Source organism: Denticeps clupeoides, chromosome 6 (assembly GCF_900700375.1).
Source record: "Denticeps clupeoides chromosome 6, fDenClu1.1, whole genome shotgun sequence".
Classification (NCBI taxonomy): Eukaryota; Metazoa; Chordata; class Actinopteri; order Clupeiformes; family Denticipitidae; genus Denticeps; species Denticeps clupeoides.
Window position 1 is genome coordinate 3,783,503 of NC_041712.1, and position 19,271 is coordinate 3,802,773.

General features: G+C 41.9%; 1 protein-coding gene and 1 long non-coding RNA gene across 26 annotated transcripts in view; both read left to right on the plus strand.

The window, feature by feature from the left end:
• Positions 1-19,271, plus strand: part of dlg2 (discs, large homolog 2 (Drosophila)) — a 255,544-nt gene that overhangs the window by 16,422 nt on the left and 219,851 nt on the right. For all 25 annotated transcript variants that reach the window (XR_003750082.1, XM_028982807.1, XM_028982801.1 and 22 more), the window contains 2 exons: positions 2,201-2,346; positions 4,534-4,584. Coding sequence is in view for 24 of the 25 variants with exons in the window: in XM_028982807.1 (XP_028838640.1) it covers positions 2,201-2,346; positions 4,534-4,584 (197 nt within the window). In the remaining variant the exon portion in view is untranslated. The remainder of the gene's footprint in view (positions 1-2,200; positions 2,347-4,533; positions 4,585-19,271) is intronic.
• Positions 6,628-19,271, plus strand: part of LOC114792045 (uncharacterized) — a 47,774-nt gene continuing 35,130 nt past the window's right edge. Inside the window, exon 1 of the long non-coding RNA XR_003750083.1 lies at positions 6,628-6,735. This is a non-coding gene — a long non-coding RNA (uncharacterized LOC114792045). The remainder of the gene's footprint in view (positions 6,736-19,271) is intronic.

Consider the following 19,271-nt stretch of genomic DNA (forward strand, 5'->3'; position numbering starts at 1 on the left):
TCAGTAATGTGATTATTTGCTATGGTATATAGTACACTGTAATACAGTGTTCTCGTTATGGTTAAGGGTCGCACAAAGCAGGAGACGCTGACAATTTAATGAATAAAATGTAAGACTGGGGGAAAGCTGATGGGACACAGCACAGAAGGGGGGGAGACAACACAATTAAGGCAATGAGGGGAAAACAAGACATTGTCTGTGACAGGGAGTGACTGCTCTTTACTTCATTTCGAGTCGTACGATGAAAGGAAAGCGTCACGTCACGTTCCGGACCGGGATTTTGTCTTTGCCTTGTTTTCTATTCCTCTTATGTTATTATACTCTTACTAGTATAAATGTATCCTAGCCATGTCCTGACCTCGTGGTGTCCTCGTTCATGTCTAGTGTCCACGTGAGGGTCCCCGTACCCTGTTTTATTCATTAAATCCCTGTGTCAGTGAGTTGTGAGTTTCCATTTGTCCTTCCCTGCCTCACGTCCCTAACAGGAAATCATATTACACAGTTGATGCTAGCAGGTAATGAAGTAACTCGTAACCGATGGGTTGCAGGTTCAAATCCCCGAACCGCTAAGGTGCCGCTGAAGTCCCCTTGATCGAGGTGCTGTCCCCACACACTGCTCCCGGGGCTAAATGGGTTAAATGCAGAGGACACATTTCACCGTGTCACCATGTGCTGTTCTTCACTTAAAACCGCTTTCACTTTAAAACCTACCTGTAATGTTGTATTAATATTCCATGGGCATACATGCTACTCTTCTCGTTTGTAGATTAATTATAAACTTTCCACTTTCACAGAATAATATATTCATGATAATGGTTTTGGGAACACTGGTGTTTGAATGTAAATTACAGTTGCTCTAATGGAATTAAGGTAAAGAGGATCATTTATTCCAGACTAAATTTCAGGAGATGAGCTGAGATGAGACATGCCTTCTCCTGGGATGAAGACTGGGTTTGGCCCATCGAGTGAATGTGAAAATGCGCTGTAGCTTCCGTGTTGGTTTTGAGAATGCTGAATCTCCAGCCCAGTGGCTTCTATCCCTCATTCTGGGTGTGGAATGGAGGGATTAAGCTCTGTGAAGGACTGCTCTGGAATTATGTCCTCCATGCAGTGTTAATCTGTCATGTGTCATTTTGGATGTTTGGCACTCTGGGTTTAATTTGGATCCAGTTATTCATGAACTCTAATCCAGAAAATGGAAGTCCTGAAGACTAGGATTAGCGCATTAGAGCTAGAGTTGCTTTAAAACTTTTTTAGAACTTTTCAGAACATTCAAAATGACCCTGACTTGACCTAAATGTGTTGACTGATCTCTAAATCGACATTTAATTCTGAATTCATTTACAATAACTAGTTAATTTCCCTGGAGCAATTTAGGTTTAAGTATCTTGCTCAGGGACACAATGGTAGTGGGATCTGGTTCATAATCGAGTGTGGTACCCACTAGGCTACTACCACCCACCATTAACTACCTTTGGTAGTAGAAATAGTGAAAGTGAAGTGATTGTCCTTGTGAGACACTGCAGCACAGCACATGGTGACACAAAGAAATGTGTCCTCTGCTTTTCACCATCACCCTTAGTGAGCAGTGGGCAGCCATTAAAGACACACAGGGAGCAGTATGTGGGGATGCTATTATGATTAGGGGACCTCAGTGGCACCTTGGTGGTTTGGGATTCGAATCCCGATCTGCCAACCTTCTGATTATGGGTCCATTTCCTTACCTGCTAGGCCACCACTGCCCTAAAATAGCTCAGAACTTTCAGCTGATCTCCACATTTCTAACTCTAACCCTAAAATCAAAAAGGTCCTCTGGGGCATCATATTTTATCCCAGATGCTCCTGTCCAGTCTGGATAATGAAGTGCTGTCAACCCACTGCTGTTCGTCTCCAGCTTGTGAGAGGAAACATGGATTGTAGCGCATATGGAGCGCGATTCTGGATCTGTTGACCTCTTGCATCTCAGAGGGAACAGAACTTAGTGCACAGTTAATCGTGCCTGTATTGTTCAGCCTGTACTTATTTTCATGCCAACAAATCAATTTAATAAATTGCCGCTGTTCAATTTGGTCCAAGGCCAGATGAGTGTTTTAATCCAAAAAGCACATTCATGGAAGGGATTGTTGGAGCGGTGGAGAAGAAGAGGAGGAGTCCCGCTTGTGGAGCGATGCTTATGGTGCTTTGTCTTTTTCTTACTCAGACATCCAGGAATTTTACGAGGTGACACTGTTGAACGGCCACAAGAGCTTCGAGCAGAAGTTGGAGGAGGTGAAGCACGTGGCGGAGGAGCTGGAGAGCGTCGGCTCACCCCCAACGATGCTGCACCGTGCCTGCATAACACAGGAGGTGAGGGCACACACGCACACTCGGCACTGCCTTGTCCACATTGATGTGTAGTGTTCTGTAGGACCTGCATGACCCGGCGATGTATTGATCTCTTTCAGTTAGTGAGTGATTTGTGTTTTTACATTAGATCAGGATCATTAATGCATTGACTAAAAGAACAATTGTTTACCGATCAAGTAATCCAAGTCACAGAAGAACAATTGCATATTGATCTCCTGCAAGTTATGGTTACCCACTCTTTGCAACAGCATGAACTGATTAAGCTTCAGGAACAGCAACTGTCAAGTTTAAGGCTAGCCTTATTAGAGGGTCAGATAACATGGAATTTGTCCATAATCTTAAAGTCAGAATTTTAAGTATGATCCAACATATACTGATCAAAACACACACAGAAGCAAGTCCCTTAACCAAATAAAAGAACAAGAGACCACAAGAACAAACATGAAAATTGCAATAAATGGGTCAAATTGGGACATTATTGGTGACCTAGATTTAAAAATTCTAAATATGCTGTCTGATTTTATGAATATGTGAAGTTATGTGTATTATGTGTATTTTTCATAGATTTAACAAAAGATAATAAAAATATTATAACAATAGATTATTTCAATATGTTCTTTTCCATATTTTAATGATTAATGCCAAGAGTTTGGCCTTAATCTTAACTAATAACATTGTAGTGCCTATTGGTTGGCAAGCACATGTTTGCAACTGAATGATGTCTTACAATACAATTTACACAGTATTACGTTAATCCAGAGGTTTTCATCCCAGTTGAGATGGGTTTGCAGTTTTAGAGAACACCACGAATAGCATTTTAGACCTTTAAAGTGAGTAATATGAACTGAACTAATGCTACATTATGCCATGCGTTCTCTCTTTAAACAGCCCTGCAGGCTGCAAGGATGTCTGCATTCCTGCTGAGACGTGTGTATAGAGCAGTTCACGACATTTTAATTAGAGCAAATGAACAGAACACCCTAACCATGGATACTGTTATCTCTGTAATGTGCACTCTGAATTCAGACTCCAGCCTGTTCATTTATCTCAACTATCTGAGTATTTGTAGAAGACCAACGTTATTATAGTGATGAGCCTTATTATTTTGTCCATCCACTAGGGGGAAGCTAGCACTTTGTGAAAAGTCTCACTGCAGCATCTTACGGTGAGGCTGAGGATATTCTGATGTTTGCGTCGGCCTTAGATAAATAGATCATTTTCTTTGGTTCTGTGCATTTGGCTGCAGAACACAAGTACCAATATCGCACATTATTGCACTTGTGTGTTATTGCTCAAATGTACACTACAATTACTCACAATGAATATATCAGCTCTAGGTGTCATGGGTCTGAAGCCTGTCCCAGGTCACAGGACAGGGACACCGTGGACGGGGCTCTGTCCCACTGCATTAATAAGAAATAGTCATTGCCATATTTCGAAATTCTGTTGTCATGTCCACATTTGTGTTTGCACCAGAACTTGTCTGAATTTGGCCAGCTTTGTCGCTTCTTTTTTCAGTGCAACTGTTTTAATCTTTTAAAGCTTTGAAGCTTTTAAAGTGATAGACCTGCATCAACATGATATGCATTGGAATTCAAGACTTATTGTTTGCTGATAATGGGGGACTCTACATTTATGCAAATATTCCAATAAATGTACAGCTCTTTCCAGCAACCATAGACATTTAAAACATTGACTATTTCTGCAAAATGATTCAAAAACTAAAAATGATTCAATAAATAAAAGTTTTTACACCAATGTGAGTATTTGGCAGTGCAAATAGTGCATATACTGTAGCTAATGGGTTCCACATAGTTTTGACCACTGCAGAAGCTGCCTGATGATGGTTCCCTAAGAACTGGGGTCACCTGCGTTTCGAAACAAGTTCTCTTTTCCTGGACTTTCACTGTTGAGCTGATGCGTATGAGAAGAGCCTGCGCAAGGACACGAGGCTGATTTTGCTCATTCTGTCCCTGTTAGTCTTGTTAGTCTTGGTGAGCTCATGTTAGCGCTGTTCACTATGAGCAAAACACATCCTCATTTCCTGCAGCAAACAATGAAAAGCATCTCGTGATTTGTATTTGTTTTGCAGAGCTTATGATCATGCCTTATGCCTTCAAACACTTGTGGCAGCAGAGCCATGAGTATGTATGAGGAAACTATCTGTGTATCTTTGTGTGTTCACAGCGCAGTGAGTCCAGCAGCACAGGAGGAGGACACAGCAGCCCGGCTTCAGAGGTGAGCAGAGACACCAACACACATACACACACACACACACACACACACACACACATCTATCTCTCTGTCTGTCTACACAAAAATAAACACACCTAACAGATACACATTATGAACATATGTGGAGGATTTCATACATTTGTAAACCTGTTGGTTGTAGTTGTAATGAAGTGTAGCATTAAGAGTACCGCTGGATTTGCCATGTACTTTTTCATTGATAACTGATTCTTTTCATCCAAAATACAATAGTGGTTCCTGTAAAAGAGGAGCGTTTTATCTTATTGTGAGTGTGTGGAATTTTGTCCAGTGTGGGTTGAGATGCTTCAGCCATGGAGTTCCAGGAGACTGAGAAGGAAAGCATGTGGTAGAGTTTTTGAACTGCTTTTAATGAGTTATACTGTGATTAGAAGCCACATTGCTTGCATCTTTTCTAGTTCTTGAGGACTATTAGGATCCCATGGTTTTCATTGGGTTTCTGTTCTGAGCCGTGGCACATTAATTGAGGGTGCTGCAACTAAAAGAAGGAGATTTCTGCTGGAATTGTCATGTAAATTATGCTTCTTCACCTAATTTATGATTGTCATGTATTAAAGTTGCAGGCTGTGATTTGGATTGTGTTCAGACTTGATCAAATCAAACCATGCATAAATACATGAGCTGCTGAATGCAGAACAACCATAGCTTTAATGAAAGGTGCTAGTGGGAGCAGATGCTGGAGCTGGTGGAGCAGTAAAGGTCTTTGTGTGCTCTAATTACTGGGTTGTTCTGCAGGCAATATCTGCGTCTTTAACCCACTGCTAAATTGAAACAGCACTTATTGGTGGAAGTGTAGCCTGGGGTTTAGAGCGGCATATTAGGTCTGCATTACACACTGGCTTCTAATGACCCATGAATCCTAAAGCCTTGAAACCTGCATTCCTCTCCCCTCCACAGTCATGGTTGAACATCTTTTTTTTTTAATTTTTTTTTTGGCTGAACTCGCAACACACCCTTTCTTGCCCTTTGGGACCAGTGAGTATTTTGCAGAAGATGCTCGTATTTTTGCCACATCTATGCACAGAGGTTACAGACACAAAGACTCATTCAGTGCGTAGCTGCATTGTTCCGGAGCTCCAAAGACACTCAAGCAGACAGGAAGGGGGCTGGTGGACATGACAATGCCAACAGAGCAGCTGAGGACAAAGGACTAGTTCTACACACTTTTTAGTCTTTGAGTAATCTCGCCTAACATCCTTCAGGAGAAGAAGAATGCTAGTCATCTGTTCTTTTTGTTTGAGTGTCATTGTTTCTGTCACCCAGAACATGAACTGAAATTATGATAACTTGTCAATAAGATTCACACTTTTTTTCTATTTATGGGTGATTTAAACCCCCTCCTATCAGTACGTCACTTAAAGCAGCACGTGGGGTTCCCCAATACCAATATTTCCCAAATCTGACCAGTCTGGCAAAACTGAGCGTAAGGTTCTTTATTCTGTCTGTTTCTCTTCTTTCTCTTTGCCGGTTATATTACATTTCCCCAGCACACTTACACAGCATGGTGAAAATATCCCCCTGGACATAAACATGTTGTGGGTAACTTGAAGGGTGTGTAACTTTTTTCAGGCTAGGGTTTCTTTGGTGTAGTGTTTATAATGTTTGCCGTGTGGGATAAGATTGAATCTCGGCTCAGAAGCATATGATTCATGTGATTTACATATGATTCATGACTTTTAACTCTATAACTATGTTCAGCATAAAACAAAAGAAAAATATTCATAAATAAAAGGAATCGCATAATTCAAAATATTGTGACCATTTCTTTTGGGCAATGTGGGCTCTCCCAAATTTTCTAGAGGAATTTACCAGACGAAAAGAAATGTTAAATATCAAGTCTGTGTGTCGTATGGTTGCCACAGAGTCTCATTTCCCCTGTTGCAGCTCAGTCTTTGTAGGTGAGGTACACAGAAAAGGAAGTTAAAGCGTTCTGGCTGCGTAACATGATCAGCGAAAGCTGCTTTCGAGCCCATCTGCTGGAGGGATTAGCGGCTCATTTCATGGCAGTGGAGAAGTCATTGTGTGGCGGCCCTGCGATGTCCACAAATGAAAGCCATCATCAGGGATCTTTTCTGCGAGGAACTGCAGCTCGACGATGAAATTTTCTACAGCCAAAAGGTAGAGCGTGGGGCGGGATCTAGACTTCTGACTTATGCCGTAGTTTGTGAAGTCATCTTAACGCTGCCACCATACATGAGGGTCTTATGAGGCCATGATAAAAATAAAAAATCTTTTGATTAAAATTAAAAAATATCTTCAGCTGCAGTTTACTTTTCTAGTATGACATTGTGTAATAGTTAAAAGGCTTAGCCTATTTTAACATGGTTAAAAGAGATTCAGAAAGTAGGTTACAGGAGAGTCCTTTTTGTTGTATTGAGCAGGGGTGCAGCAATTATTCAGTACAAGCTGACGTCCCTTACTGTACTGTGATATAATAGTGTCAATAGTTTTTCTGTTTTTGCATTTTCCAACAAAGAAGTCCCTTCAATTCCATCACAAAGCTAAAACCATAGCTTTTTTATGCAGGGCCATGCTACTGATCATGTGATTTTATAGGGTATTGTGGTAGAGTATCAATGCGACTGTGTTGGTGCAAAACGTCTTTGAGTTCTTATTGATTCCTAATGATTGTTTTTGACCTCAACTTTTGCTCAAGAAATTGCCTGTCAAGAAACCTGTCGTGCTTTAGGTTTCTTGCTGTGCTCAACAGGAAATTGACTGTGAGGTGTGTGTGTGTGTGTATGTGGTAGCGAATGCTTGGTCTGCTGCCTGGTGGTGGATGTCTTGGGTTTTAGTATGTGAGTATGTGTCCGAACGGAGCGCCTACGGTGGACGAGTGCTGATCGAATGCATATCGATTTTGCTCTCTGAGCTTTTATCTCCATCTCAAGCCTGCTGATAAATTTGCCGCCCTTCCCCGATCTCCGCACTTCTTATCTACCCGTAGGTATGAATGAGAGCAAGGTTCAGTGTGATTCATAGAGAAAGCCTCCAAGTTCAGCCCTGTGCCCGTCTCACTGTCCTCAAGATAAAACGGGTGGGGGCTGCCTGTCTCAGTGGGAGACGTGGTGATCGATCTTCAGCTCTGTGGCCACTCGCTAGATGTTCAGAGAGAACACAACGATTTGCGCCGACCTAGTCAAGGCAATTTAGCCTTTTTCGTTGCATGAGAGGATTCTACATCTCACCCCAGTCTGATTTACATCCTGGGTGTTGGAGTATTTTGCATCCCACCATTCATGAAATTGTTCATGAGCCTGCCTTCGCCATCCTACTGGGGGAAGAAAGTCAGCTACTAGTGTGGAGTAAATGCTGTAACATTATACTAGCTGAGAATGATGAGGTAAATGTCTCCACAAGTAGAATTCATTGCATGTAAACTTTTACTGTGAAGAGATTTGTTTTTGTCTATTCATGAAGCCAATTCTAAAGCAGCGCTTTATTCCTAAGGGTCATTCTGAGACGCTTCACCATGTTGTCATTGAGAGATTTGTCCATCTTTACGTGCGTGCGTAATAAGAGCTAGGCATCTGAAAACATATTGGCAATTAGACGTGTGAACCTTCACTGGTCTTGATTCAATTGGGTTTATCAGTGCCTTGATATCGATGCATCACGATGCATGCCATACATTTTCTACATGGTCATGATGTTTTCAAATTCAAGAGTTAAGGTTGTGGACACTTTGATTTGCTACAATGAGCAGAATATTTTTTTGTATTGATGATGGCTTTTAACCACTAGTAACTTTTCAAAATGTCTAATTTCACTGCAGTGATAGAAAGTATTTAACTGACATTATTGTTCTACTCTAATACAAATCAGCAGTAAATAAGTTAATGTCCATTTTTCAGTTCAGTCGCAGCATAAAATTAGACTTTTTTTTTTAAACACAAAGATCCCATTCATGGCCTCTATTGTCAAGATTAAATTACATAACATTTGTAATTGTAAGCAATGTGATGTAACTATAGACTTGATTGATAGAACAACCATTTATTTTAATGTCTAACAGCTTTTTATTAATTCAGGAAAATATTGGTAAAAAGTTGCATGTCAAAACCTTTATTCAAAAATGACATGAACAGCAATACTGAATCCAACCCTGACATTATTGTGACATCTTAGAACAGAACAGTATTATTTAGACTGTGTACAGATTGAGAACTCTACACTGTGTGGATGCTTTGATTTGCTACAATGAGCAGAAAAGCGGTCGACCGTTTTTCTGAACTCTCGGTAAGATGATAATGTCCTGTTGTAGATCTCTGGACACTCAGAGAAAGATCAGCTTTTCCTCCATTGGTTGTGCGAAAAAGTCCGACCCAGAGCGGTGCTGTACTCTATAGATCAGTCTGCCACAGTCACTACCGGCACTACTTTTTAATCAGAATTTCTATGCTGCCACCAGAAAATCACCAAGCAATGTTATTATGATATAATCGATTATGTTCTGCACTGCATCAATGTAATATCATCCACATCTGCATTGCAATGCATCGATTATATGATTAATTTCATCATCCCTATTGGAAATATGAGTCTTTGGCCTAATTTCAAAATGTATTAGTATACGGTAGCTTTTTACCATTTTCATTGATTGATTTTATCTCATCCAGAGTGTCATAGAGGGACAGTCCCTCATGCTTGTGAGGATTCTTTAGGTAGGCATGTGCATTAGGTAGATTGGTGACTCTAAACTGGTCATAAGTGTGAGTGGATGAAACGTGAATGGTCAGTGCGTCCTGCGTGGGCTGGCACCCTGCCCTAGTGGAATACAGACCTGGATGCAGTGGTTATAATGAGTAATTGTCACCGGGTATACAGGCATAGGATCTAAAGGTTTTTTTTTGGCCTTTTTTTGGTCTGGTTTGGCCATTTTCTCAATGTCTAAGTCACTAGAAATGTCTTCTGAAGCCCTAAACATGTTTTCGCCTGGAGGGAGATGTGTGTGGGTGTTACCACTAGAGCCACATAATGAGATTCATTTAGATCACAAAATGTATAATTAGTGCTTTCTAAGAGTTACTACCCCAGTTATTGATCATTGATCAAATATATTCCTGGCAATGTGTTCCGCATATTAGAATTATTTTGCCTGAAGTCTACAGGACACTCCACCGCGAAGGAATCTGCGATCTTGACTCATACACATTTAGTGCTCTGACACACAGACGCTCAGACACACTTACACACACACACACACACACGAGCGTGCGCGCGCACTGCTGTTGAGGAGGATGCGGGAGTGGGAACTGGCGGAGGAGAACATGGGTATTTTCTGTGGCTGCCGCCGCTGACGGAACGGCTGGGCTGGGGGGCTCCGCCGCCACTAGCCACGCTCCTGCTCACTCTCTCCCCACTCGGCAGCTCGCCGTCGCCGGCTTCCAGTGGGAGGAGAGGGGTGCGCTGTGATGGGGGCAGGATCAGTCAGCTCGCCACCGGACGCCGCGCCGGACTTTCGTGTCGTGCTAGAGTGACGATGAACGGCGCTGTGGAGGACGACTCGGCTTCCTTACACGGCCCTGGTTTTCAATAGCTGCTTTTTTTTTTTTTTTATTTGAATTTTTTTCTTCTTATTCCCCCCTACACCTCCACTCCCCGCCCCCTCCTGCTCCGCCGCCCCCCCTTGCAGCCACTCATCCGCTTAATTTGGCGGCGATGAATATGAACAGTGGCTGAGCTTGGTCATCCAGAATGGATTGTCTGTGTATTGTCACAACTAAGGTAAGCAGCTGCGAGCGAGCGAGCGAGTGAGCGTGCGAGAGAGAGTGCGAGAAGACGCTTCCTCTGCCTGTAGGATGCTCCAGTGGTTCCACTGTTCCTCACGTCCCTTCTTGACCCCCCTCTTGCGTTGATGGGAAATTTTCGCTGTTTGATTTGCATGCGGCGAATGTGTCCGTATATATATTTGTGTTCAAGTTCGTCTCCGTACCAGCCTCCTGGTGATCTTCTGAACGCCGAGGGGGTGGCTGTCACCTCTCTGCGGCCGACCCTTTTCAGCCGTCATGCCGCAACTTGCCGGAGAACTTCTGATGGCCGTTGTGGATAATGAGCTTCTTCAAACGCCAGAGGCTTCTGTTGCGCTCTTATTGATCCGGTGCCAGCAGCAGTGACCGAGCTTAACGCAGCTTAAGGAGGGACGGGTCTCCGTGTCCTGCCCACCTCCGAGCTCTGATCTAAATGGTCGTTAGAACCCGGGTCAGCTTGTTGATGTGCTATGTGGGAGATGGAACTGAACAAAAAGGAACCAAATGGTTCCTCCCAGTTCCTGTTCTACATTTCATCTGTAGACATTTCTTAAGAGCTCTGATTTAAAGACCAGATGTCACAGGTTGTGCTTTTTTTAATCATCACTAATTAAAATCCACCTCGTAAATGTAGAAAGCTGTGCTGTCACTCCGTAGCTGAGAGGACTGTAGTGACGTTCTCATCAGTGAACTCCTCTACTAGTAAACTACAATGTGTGTGCGTGAAAGTTGTGTGGAAAACCTGAGATTCGAGTTTGCTTGTTCTGTTTCTGTGTCATGACGATGTCACATTTGAATCCTTCTCACAAGCGTAAATTTGAAACTTGGAATATAATTTTTTCTCCTTTGCTCAACATATGTTCTTCCTTCCAGCAGTTTCCACGTTTTGATTTTTTTTCCATAGAATCTTTGTTGATATGTTAAAATCTAGCTTTTAATCTCAGAAAAGAACTTGTTCTTTTAGTGCAGTATGGTGGTTCTTGGCCTATTGGCATTATTGTATAATTTATGGACCAACTGGTGTTTTGTGTAATAACAAAAGATGTCAAACCTGGTAACCTGTCCCACATTGTACCACACCGGTATACAACTCATTTTCTCTGTTTGCATCTGGTCATCCTAGATGTGAATGACATGTGATGAGTGATTTGTTGTCATTCTCAGTGTTTTTTCTTTATCCACAGTGCCCTATTCTTAATCTGACAGTAATTTCAGTACCACCTTGGATTGACACCCCTGATTCTGTGTCAAGGGTGAAGTCCTCAGTGTATCATGAAGCTTAAATAATGTCCATTTACATTTACATTTACAGCATTTATCAGACGCCCTTATCCAGAGCGACTTACAATCAGTAGTTACAGGGACAGTCCCCCTGGAGCAACTTAGGGTTAAGTGTCTTGCTCAGGGACACAATGGTAGTAAGTGGGATTTGAACCTGGGCCTTCTGGTTCATAGGGGAGTGTGTTACCCACTAGGCTACTACCACCCTGTCCACCGCAGCCATGGCCCGAACGTATGGGTGACACACCTCCACCCACATCCACGTCGTCCACATAGCCAACTGAAATAGACAGCCGGTCAATCTGCCTTCAAGACCTGCTCCACTGTGTGACCTCATGCGTATTTCTGTAACGTGTACAGAGGTACCGCTTCCTTTACCGTGAGTGTCTCTGACCGGTCTTGGATCTAAATGTCTTCCATTTTTGCCACGTGCTTTCAGATTGCAGTTTTTTTGCTGTTATTGTTGTTGCTGAGGACATATTTTGTTTGTCCTTTTTGTGGGATTTTGACCAATAAACCAGGAAGTAGGTCTCATCTGCTTTGTCATTCATTTGCAGGCATGTTTGGCAGCATTTCTGGCTCTTTTGTGCTGAAAGCTCCTCACGTCTCATCAGCTTTTTGTGTTCCCCTCTTTAAAGTGTGAATCCAACAAGAGATGCTATTTTGGTCAATGTGTGAGCAATACCTGTTTTATTCATGGGAGTGAAAGTATGTAAAAATAAAGCTGAAAAGGCACCAATGAGTCAGAACTTTTTGTTTTTTCTATTTTTAGTGTTAAAACGGTTTCAGCTTGATGTACCGCTTGGGTCTGGTGTTGGGAAAATTCCAGGCCTTGGAGAGATGCAGGTCTTTCAAATCTTTCGATTTGATGTGTGATGATGGTTCCTGCGTTGATTTGTAGGTCCCCCTGTGTCTGTGTGAAGAGCCAGATGTTTATCTTGGTTCTCAGACGGCACGGTGGAGACAGGGCGGTGGAAATGTCAGATGGAAACGACAGAAGCAGATCGGGACCCCTGCTCCTCGTTCCATCCATTTTACATCCTTGCCCAAAACGAACCCCGGATCTGTTGCCTTTTGCTTGTGGACGACGTCTGGAGTTTCTGTCATGTGAACTAAATCTGTCCTGATCCTGTCGACTTCCAACCGCTGGGATAACAGTGGGCTTTCTGTCACCGCTGCCTCTGCATGCTCAGATTGTCACTTGTATAAGCAAATATTTTTATTATATTTGCTTATTTTCCTCTTGCCAAACGGTCATATTGATTTAGTTTTTATCCCTGTGGATGCATATTATGAGTAACCAATATTCACTCCCTGTTAAAAAAAAGCAAATAATTAGAAGCCACCCATTGGATAATTACTGCATGGATGACAGTGTTTCAGCTGGCTACAAGTTATTTAACCTTAACTGATGCAGTGAGCAGCTTCTCATTTCTTTAATCGTGTTTGAAGACACATCCTGTGGTCCTGGAAAAGATCTGATTCAGAAGGGTCAACCAAAGAAAACCTCTAAGGAGATAAACTACTAACTGTTGAGCAATTACAGTAGGAGCATTTCCACCGTGAAGGGTACTCAGGGGTTTGGGAGGCTAATCTGGAAAAAAAGGCTTGAATGTGCTAGTACTCTAGAGCACTGTGTCATTTTCACAAATGGATGGATTGGCCACCACAGGGTCAAGTTAACCCCACTGAGAGTCTTTGGGATGTGCTGGAGAAGACTCTGGACAGAAATACATTTTGTGACATTGCAGAAGCTAATCACAGTGTAATCAAGTTGGTCAGAAAACAATTATAATTGTGTGACCTTTTGGACAGGCCTATGTTACTAGGGCTACCCTTGTGGTCATTAAGTGACATATTTAATGGCAAAAAACTGTGGTGGTTTATGAATGTTTAAAATGTTTATTCCTAATCAGAACCCACATTGCTCCAATGATCCTTTTTTTGTGCTGGTGAAGACCAAGTCAGTACAGTTTCTGCTGTTTCTTCTGTAATATACTGGAGTTCATTCTTTTCTCCTCGCCCCACCTTGGCTTAGGCCAATTTTACCCATAAATACTGTTCTACTGTTTTTCAGGTTTTACTTTTGCATTTTTGTACTCATCTGCATTTCCCAAAATATGCTAAAATATTTTAATTGGAGTGAATAATGAACCACAGTATAATGTTTTTCATGCTTTTTACATGCTTCTAGATCACCCACTGCTTTTCCGATGCAGTAGTATTGAGAGAAAATGTACTTTAATTTTTCACAGCGTTTTTTTTTTTTTTTTGGTTTGGTTGATCAACAGCTCATTTTGAAGATGTGTTGGTGCTTAAATTCAGCAAATAATGGAATGTCTGCCATAGAAATAGAAAGTGGTGTATCAGCTGTGTGTCCATTTTTAAGGTTATATTAGTATAGATCCTGTATCAGAATTAAGCCTGAAAAAAATGTATTATTATTATTTTTTTAGACAACTTGGTCTAATATTTTTCAGAGAAAATGAAAAGATTTTTATTATGAGAAATAGACATATACAAGCATACAATGCTCAGGCATCTTCTCAAAAATTCCTCCCAGGCCATTTTTAAGTAATATTTTATTACCTACAGCTGAACTGATGTGTGTACCAAGATAGTGAAAGCTTCATTTCTATTTTAAGACATGTGGAAGTGCTCATGCACCAACCCAGCATCCATTCTCAGTCAACGTCATACCTCTGCATCATAATATATTTCTGACTCCCATGGACTGTAGTTATGTAATTGTATGGGGTTTTTTTTCTTTCTGGGGCTCGGTTACCACGTTGGTGTCGAGAGAACGACCTCCTACACTCATTCCGTGTGCTTTATGTTTCTGTTAGACTGTGTCAGTATCCCAGCAGCGATGCTGTTTATAGTTGGACCCACCATTTTCGCTCTACTGATGTAAAGCGGAGGGCTGGTGCTCTGGGATGGCCCCTGTGGGGTGGATGGAGTGGGACGCTGGCTTCACCTGAGTGGGGAAGGGCCATTGATTTTCATCATTTTAAATCCTGTCTGAGCCTCCTCCATTCACTGTAGGTCCTTTTCCACTACGCACCTCTGTATGGGAGTTACATGGGGGTGTCACTTCCAGAAACTGGACTACACTCCAGACTGTTCTCTCCACCCCGTTTATCTGTTGCAGATGTAATTGGTTCACTCTCATCTATCCAGGCAGCACCTTACATAACTGAATGAGTCTCCAGCCATCCTTCTCCTCCTCCCCCATCTCTGGCTGAGTGTGTGGGTCTGTAGGCGTGGTTGTGTGAGGTAATCGGGACCAGTGACCCATGATGACCTGCCCTAGTGGTCTCTATGTGACACTCACATAAAGGGGAGGGCTGTTGGTTTCTAGGCTAATGAAACTATTAAACCTATGTCCATTGTGCCATTGTCATAAATGTAGTATCACAAAAATTGGTGTTATATTTTTTGCATTCCAAGGTCACCCTCATCTTGCTATTCCTTGAAGTTCTTTGGCTTTTTTATAACAGGAGGGTGGTTACACAGAATGCTGGAAGAATCAAAAACAATCCAAGACCTGTGGATTGGAGCGCTCACCTTAATCCTATTGCTATCCTTAAACAGATTTGCAGAATGGGATGACCATGCAGTACAGGCAGGGGGATTTTTCAATGTCCAATTGGGTGACCTGAGGGTGACCAGTGTCTAGTTTTCCTGCTGGATGCAAAAGCCTGCTTGGACACCCAGGACACTATTAACTTGGTGCTTATTCACTGGAGTAAGGTCAAAGTCATCTTCAGGATCTACTGTACTGGCCAAAAGTTTGGACACACCTTCTCATTCAATGTGTTTTCTTTATTTTCATGACCATTTACATTGGTAGATTCTCACTGATGGCATCAAAACTATGAATGAACACATGTGGAGTTATGGAAAACTCCAACAAAAAAAGATGAAATAATTGAAAACATGTTTTATGTTCTAGTTTTTTCAAAATAGCCCCCATTTGGTCTGATTACTGCTTTGCACACTCTTGCCATTCTCTCAATGAGCTTCAAGAGGTCGTCAATCATAAAACCATCATATATGTTATGGAGTCAGAGTAAATGAAGAAGAGCACAGAAGAAAATAGATATTTCATAGCTGTGTAAAAAACTCTACACTTTTTAGAGTTATTTTCCATCTGAAATGAGCTGTGGGAGATGCAAAACCTCATGACCACAACCTTCACCAAAATATTGCTAAAAGGGGAAGACGGAGATAGAGGACTAAATTCTTCCCTCACTGATATCTGATAATCTGATATTATTGAATTTGGAATAACCGAAGCCTTCAAACTGGCAGTAATAAATATCATAATTCCAATAAGATAAAATTCTACTGGAGCATATTTGTGCATAAAACAACGCAATAAGAATCAATAGAATTCTTATTCAAAGTCAAGCTGTGCGCTCGACTTTGTGTGTGCATTCTGCAGTGGTCAACTCTCCATTATGCAAGTGGATTACTGGGCATGGCAGTGGTCAGGTTGGATGAGTCTCCTGAGGACGGCTTTGACCTTACGTGACCCATGCTTAGTCCCTAGCATTGTGCCTCACACCTAGAGTCATGAGCAGCAGTTCATTTTCTTCCCTCCATTTCTTCCATTCACTTACTACTACTTCCACAGACTTTGCTCACGCTTTCATAAACGGGCATAATAAAAAAACACCCAAATAATTTGTTTTTGACTTTTTTTGGAGGAAAGCCACAACCAAAAAAAGTGCCAATCATTGTGAATTATTTTACACGTACAGTGGGAGCTGTTGGGATGGCCATTTTGATAAGCTGTTGCTGTCTTTGCTGTAGAAGAAGATCTGCACAACCTCACCCAAGTGCTTCCCCCAGAGTTTTGGAGATGCTGCTGCATGCAATATTTATGAACCTGCGGGGATGTTATCATGTTTAATTGGGTCCCTGCATCCGCTGGCTGTTCTAAAAGGAAGTCATGCAACAGTGAACACACTCAGACTCACACAAACACACACACACACACACTCGAGGGAGCTGAGAAGAAGCCGCAGGCCTCTGTAACCCTGGTCTGGTCTTTAATCGCATTGCTCATGCAGTATATCAGATGTTGTTAAACTGCACATAAATCTGAAGACTTCCAGCTTTTGGCTCTTTGTCTAAGAGTTTTTGGCCTTGTGATCTCATAGGCATTCTGAGGCTGTTATTTTTTTACTTCTCAAGAACCCACGGGCATGTGCAGTTGTGCAGTTTCACTTTAGTTACACTGATTGTGCTGGGACAGTAGCTGCAGTATTGGCCGCCATCAGACCTAATCCATCCTGACCATAAGCACTGAACACTGACGATACCCTCTTTTCCGTTGCTGGTTTTTGCTTTTGACATTATTGCATACCGCTCTCCGGAAAACATTTTTCATGCAGATTTATTTCTTTCCATGCCAGTTATTCACTTCTGCACATTTTTACAATTTCCACATAAACACATTTAGTCAAGTTCACCAATTCATTGTAGGCCTGTATGGATTGATGATAGTTTTGAGCTGTTTTCCTTCTTCCTTTCTGTCTTAGTTATCTCTCCACTGTTCAAATTATGACATTCATAACACTCATTCACTCACTCAATTACTTACTTACTTACATTCCATAAGTGCTTTGTCCTTCTCATGGTTACAGTTTTGAAATGCACTAGTTCAATAACAGTCTTCGGTATCTACAGTGAGGTGGATCTACTGCGACTTTGTTACATTTTGCAGGTGTGTTGTTCAGTTGCACGGTGGTGCTAGCAGGATTATGACTTGTGTGTTGAAGGGTGAGTTTGTTGACCAGCATGTCCTCTTTCCAATCACTTACCCAAAAGATTAGCTGCTGCTGGTGCAGTCTTTCTGTCTTTGTGGAACTGAGTGTTAACTACACATGCATGGTATGTGAAATGTTCCTTGGCAGACAGTAAAAAGCCGTATGGTTTTGCCACTGTTCACTGAATCTGCAGATATGTCTGACTGCAGTGTAGACATCGCAGTCCTGTGACCACCTCAGTAGCCTAATGTCACCTTGCATGCGCTGTCATCAAGGTGAAGTTGTATGATCGTACGGTTGTATCCATGCATCTTTAGTGTAACACCTTCATCCCTCAGGACCATGGCATGGCAGGGTGGTCTCTTTGCGTATTTTTGAACTGTCATGTGAGGTGAGGTCCATCCATGCCTGCCTGGATCTGTGTTCTCCATTAGACCCCAGGTTATATTTGGTTATACCTGTTTTCTTGTTCTGCTGTCCGTATCACAGTGTGTGTAGTGTGAGTGTGTGTATGTGGTGGTGTAGGATGCCTGGTATGTGTGTAGCCTGTCCGCGGGCTTCCCTGTGAATTCCTGCCTCGGGGAAGTCCCGGTGCGGTCCGTGCCAGCAGGTTGGGCTGAGTCATGGTGTGAGTTGGTTTGGTTTTGTTGTTTGTGTATGTTGTTAATGGTGTTGATGTGGAGTGATCCTTTTACACTTCCCCAAAGTAGATTCCTTTACATTTGTTTGTCCAGGTAACCTGACATTGACCCTGCATCTCAGCAAAGAGTCAAAATAACCTTTCAGAAAGCATCACAAGGACCAAAATGAACCAAAATGAAACACTCACATGAACAGAGACATAGGAAAACAGACTGCAACCTAATCAAAATGACCCAATCAGGTCCAGGCCTGGCGTCCTCCAGACGTACAACTCACCAGCAGATATAATGAGGGTTTTTTTTTTAAGGCAATCGGGACCTTTCAAGAAATGACACATTCACTAGTTTGCCGAATAATTTATCTAAATGTTTGGTTTGGAGGACCCAAGATGACTTAACCAGATGAGTGTAGAATGCCTGTGAACAAGTGCCATTACCAGCAAAGAAAATGAAGGGAAACAGATAAGATGGGGCATGTGGGAGCTTACACTCCACCTGGACATGTATTCACAGGATAGGCCCGAACTGGACAGAATGAGGGAGCAAGAAGTTGTCAGTCATCACTATAGTTAGTTTTCTGGATGTTAGAGTTGTAGAGCCAAAAACACTTGGTTGGTAGATAGTTACTCCTCTCCAGAAGAAGTATAGTTGTTTTTGGCTGCTTATCTTAATTTTAGTTTTAGTCCTTTTAGTCTTCATTAGTCATAGTCAACAAAGCACACTTTAGTCTAGTCAAATTTCAATCAACTAAAAGTCTGAGCATTTTAGTCATATTTTAATCAGAATTATCCATGCATTTTTTTAGTCAACAAAAACTGATGAAATTTTAGTCAATGAAATGTTATTCTAATAAATTTAACCAAGTTAATATAGTACAAGGACTTAGACAAAAACTAAATTTTCTTTTAGTCAAACACATTTCATAATTAAAACAGTTATCTTCTTATTATGTGATTGTTACCTTATGGACTGAAGCATACTCTACATCCATTCCAAACACGGAAGACGCTCTGATTTGTTCCATGTTTTTCAACCACACTTTCAGTTTTCTTTTCCACTTTATTGTAATGAAAGTACGTCCAAAGATCGCGTCTTCATTTTCTCCCTGCCATCTGCTAATCTATCACAAGTATCCTAAAAACTATTCAATATCGCAACTGCATATTGCGGAAGTGACGTCGTCTGTGTGACCAGATGGGAGACAC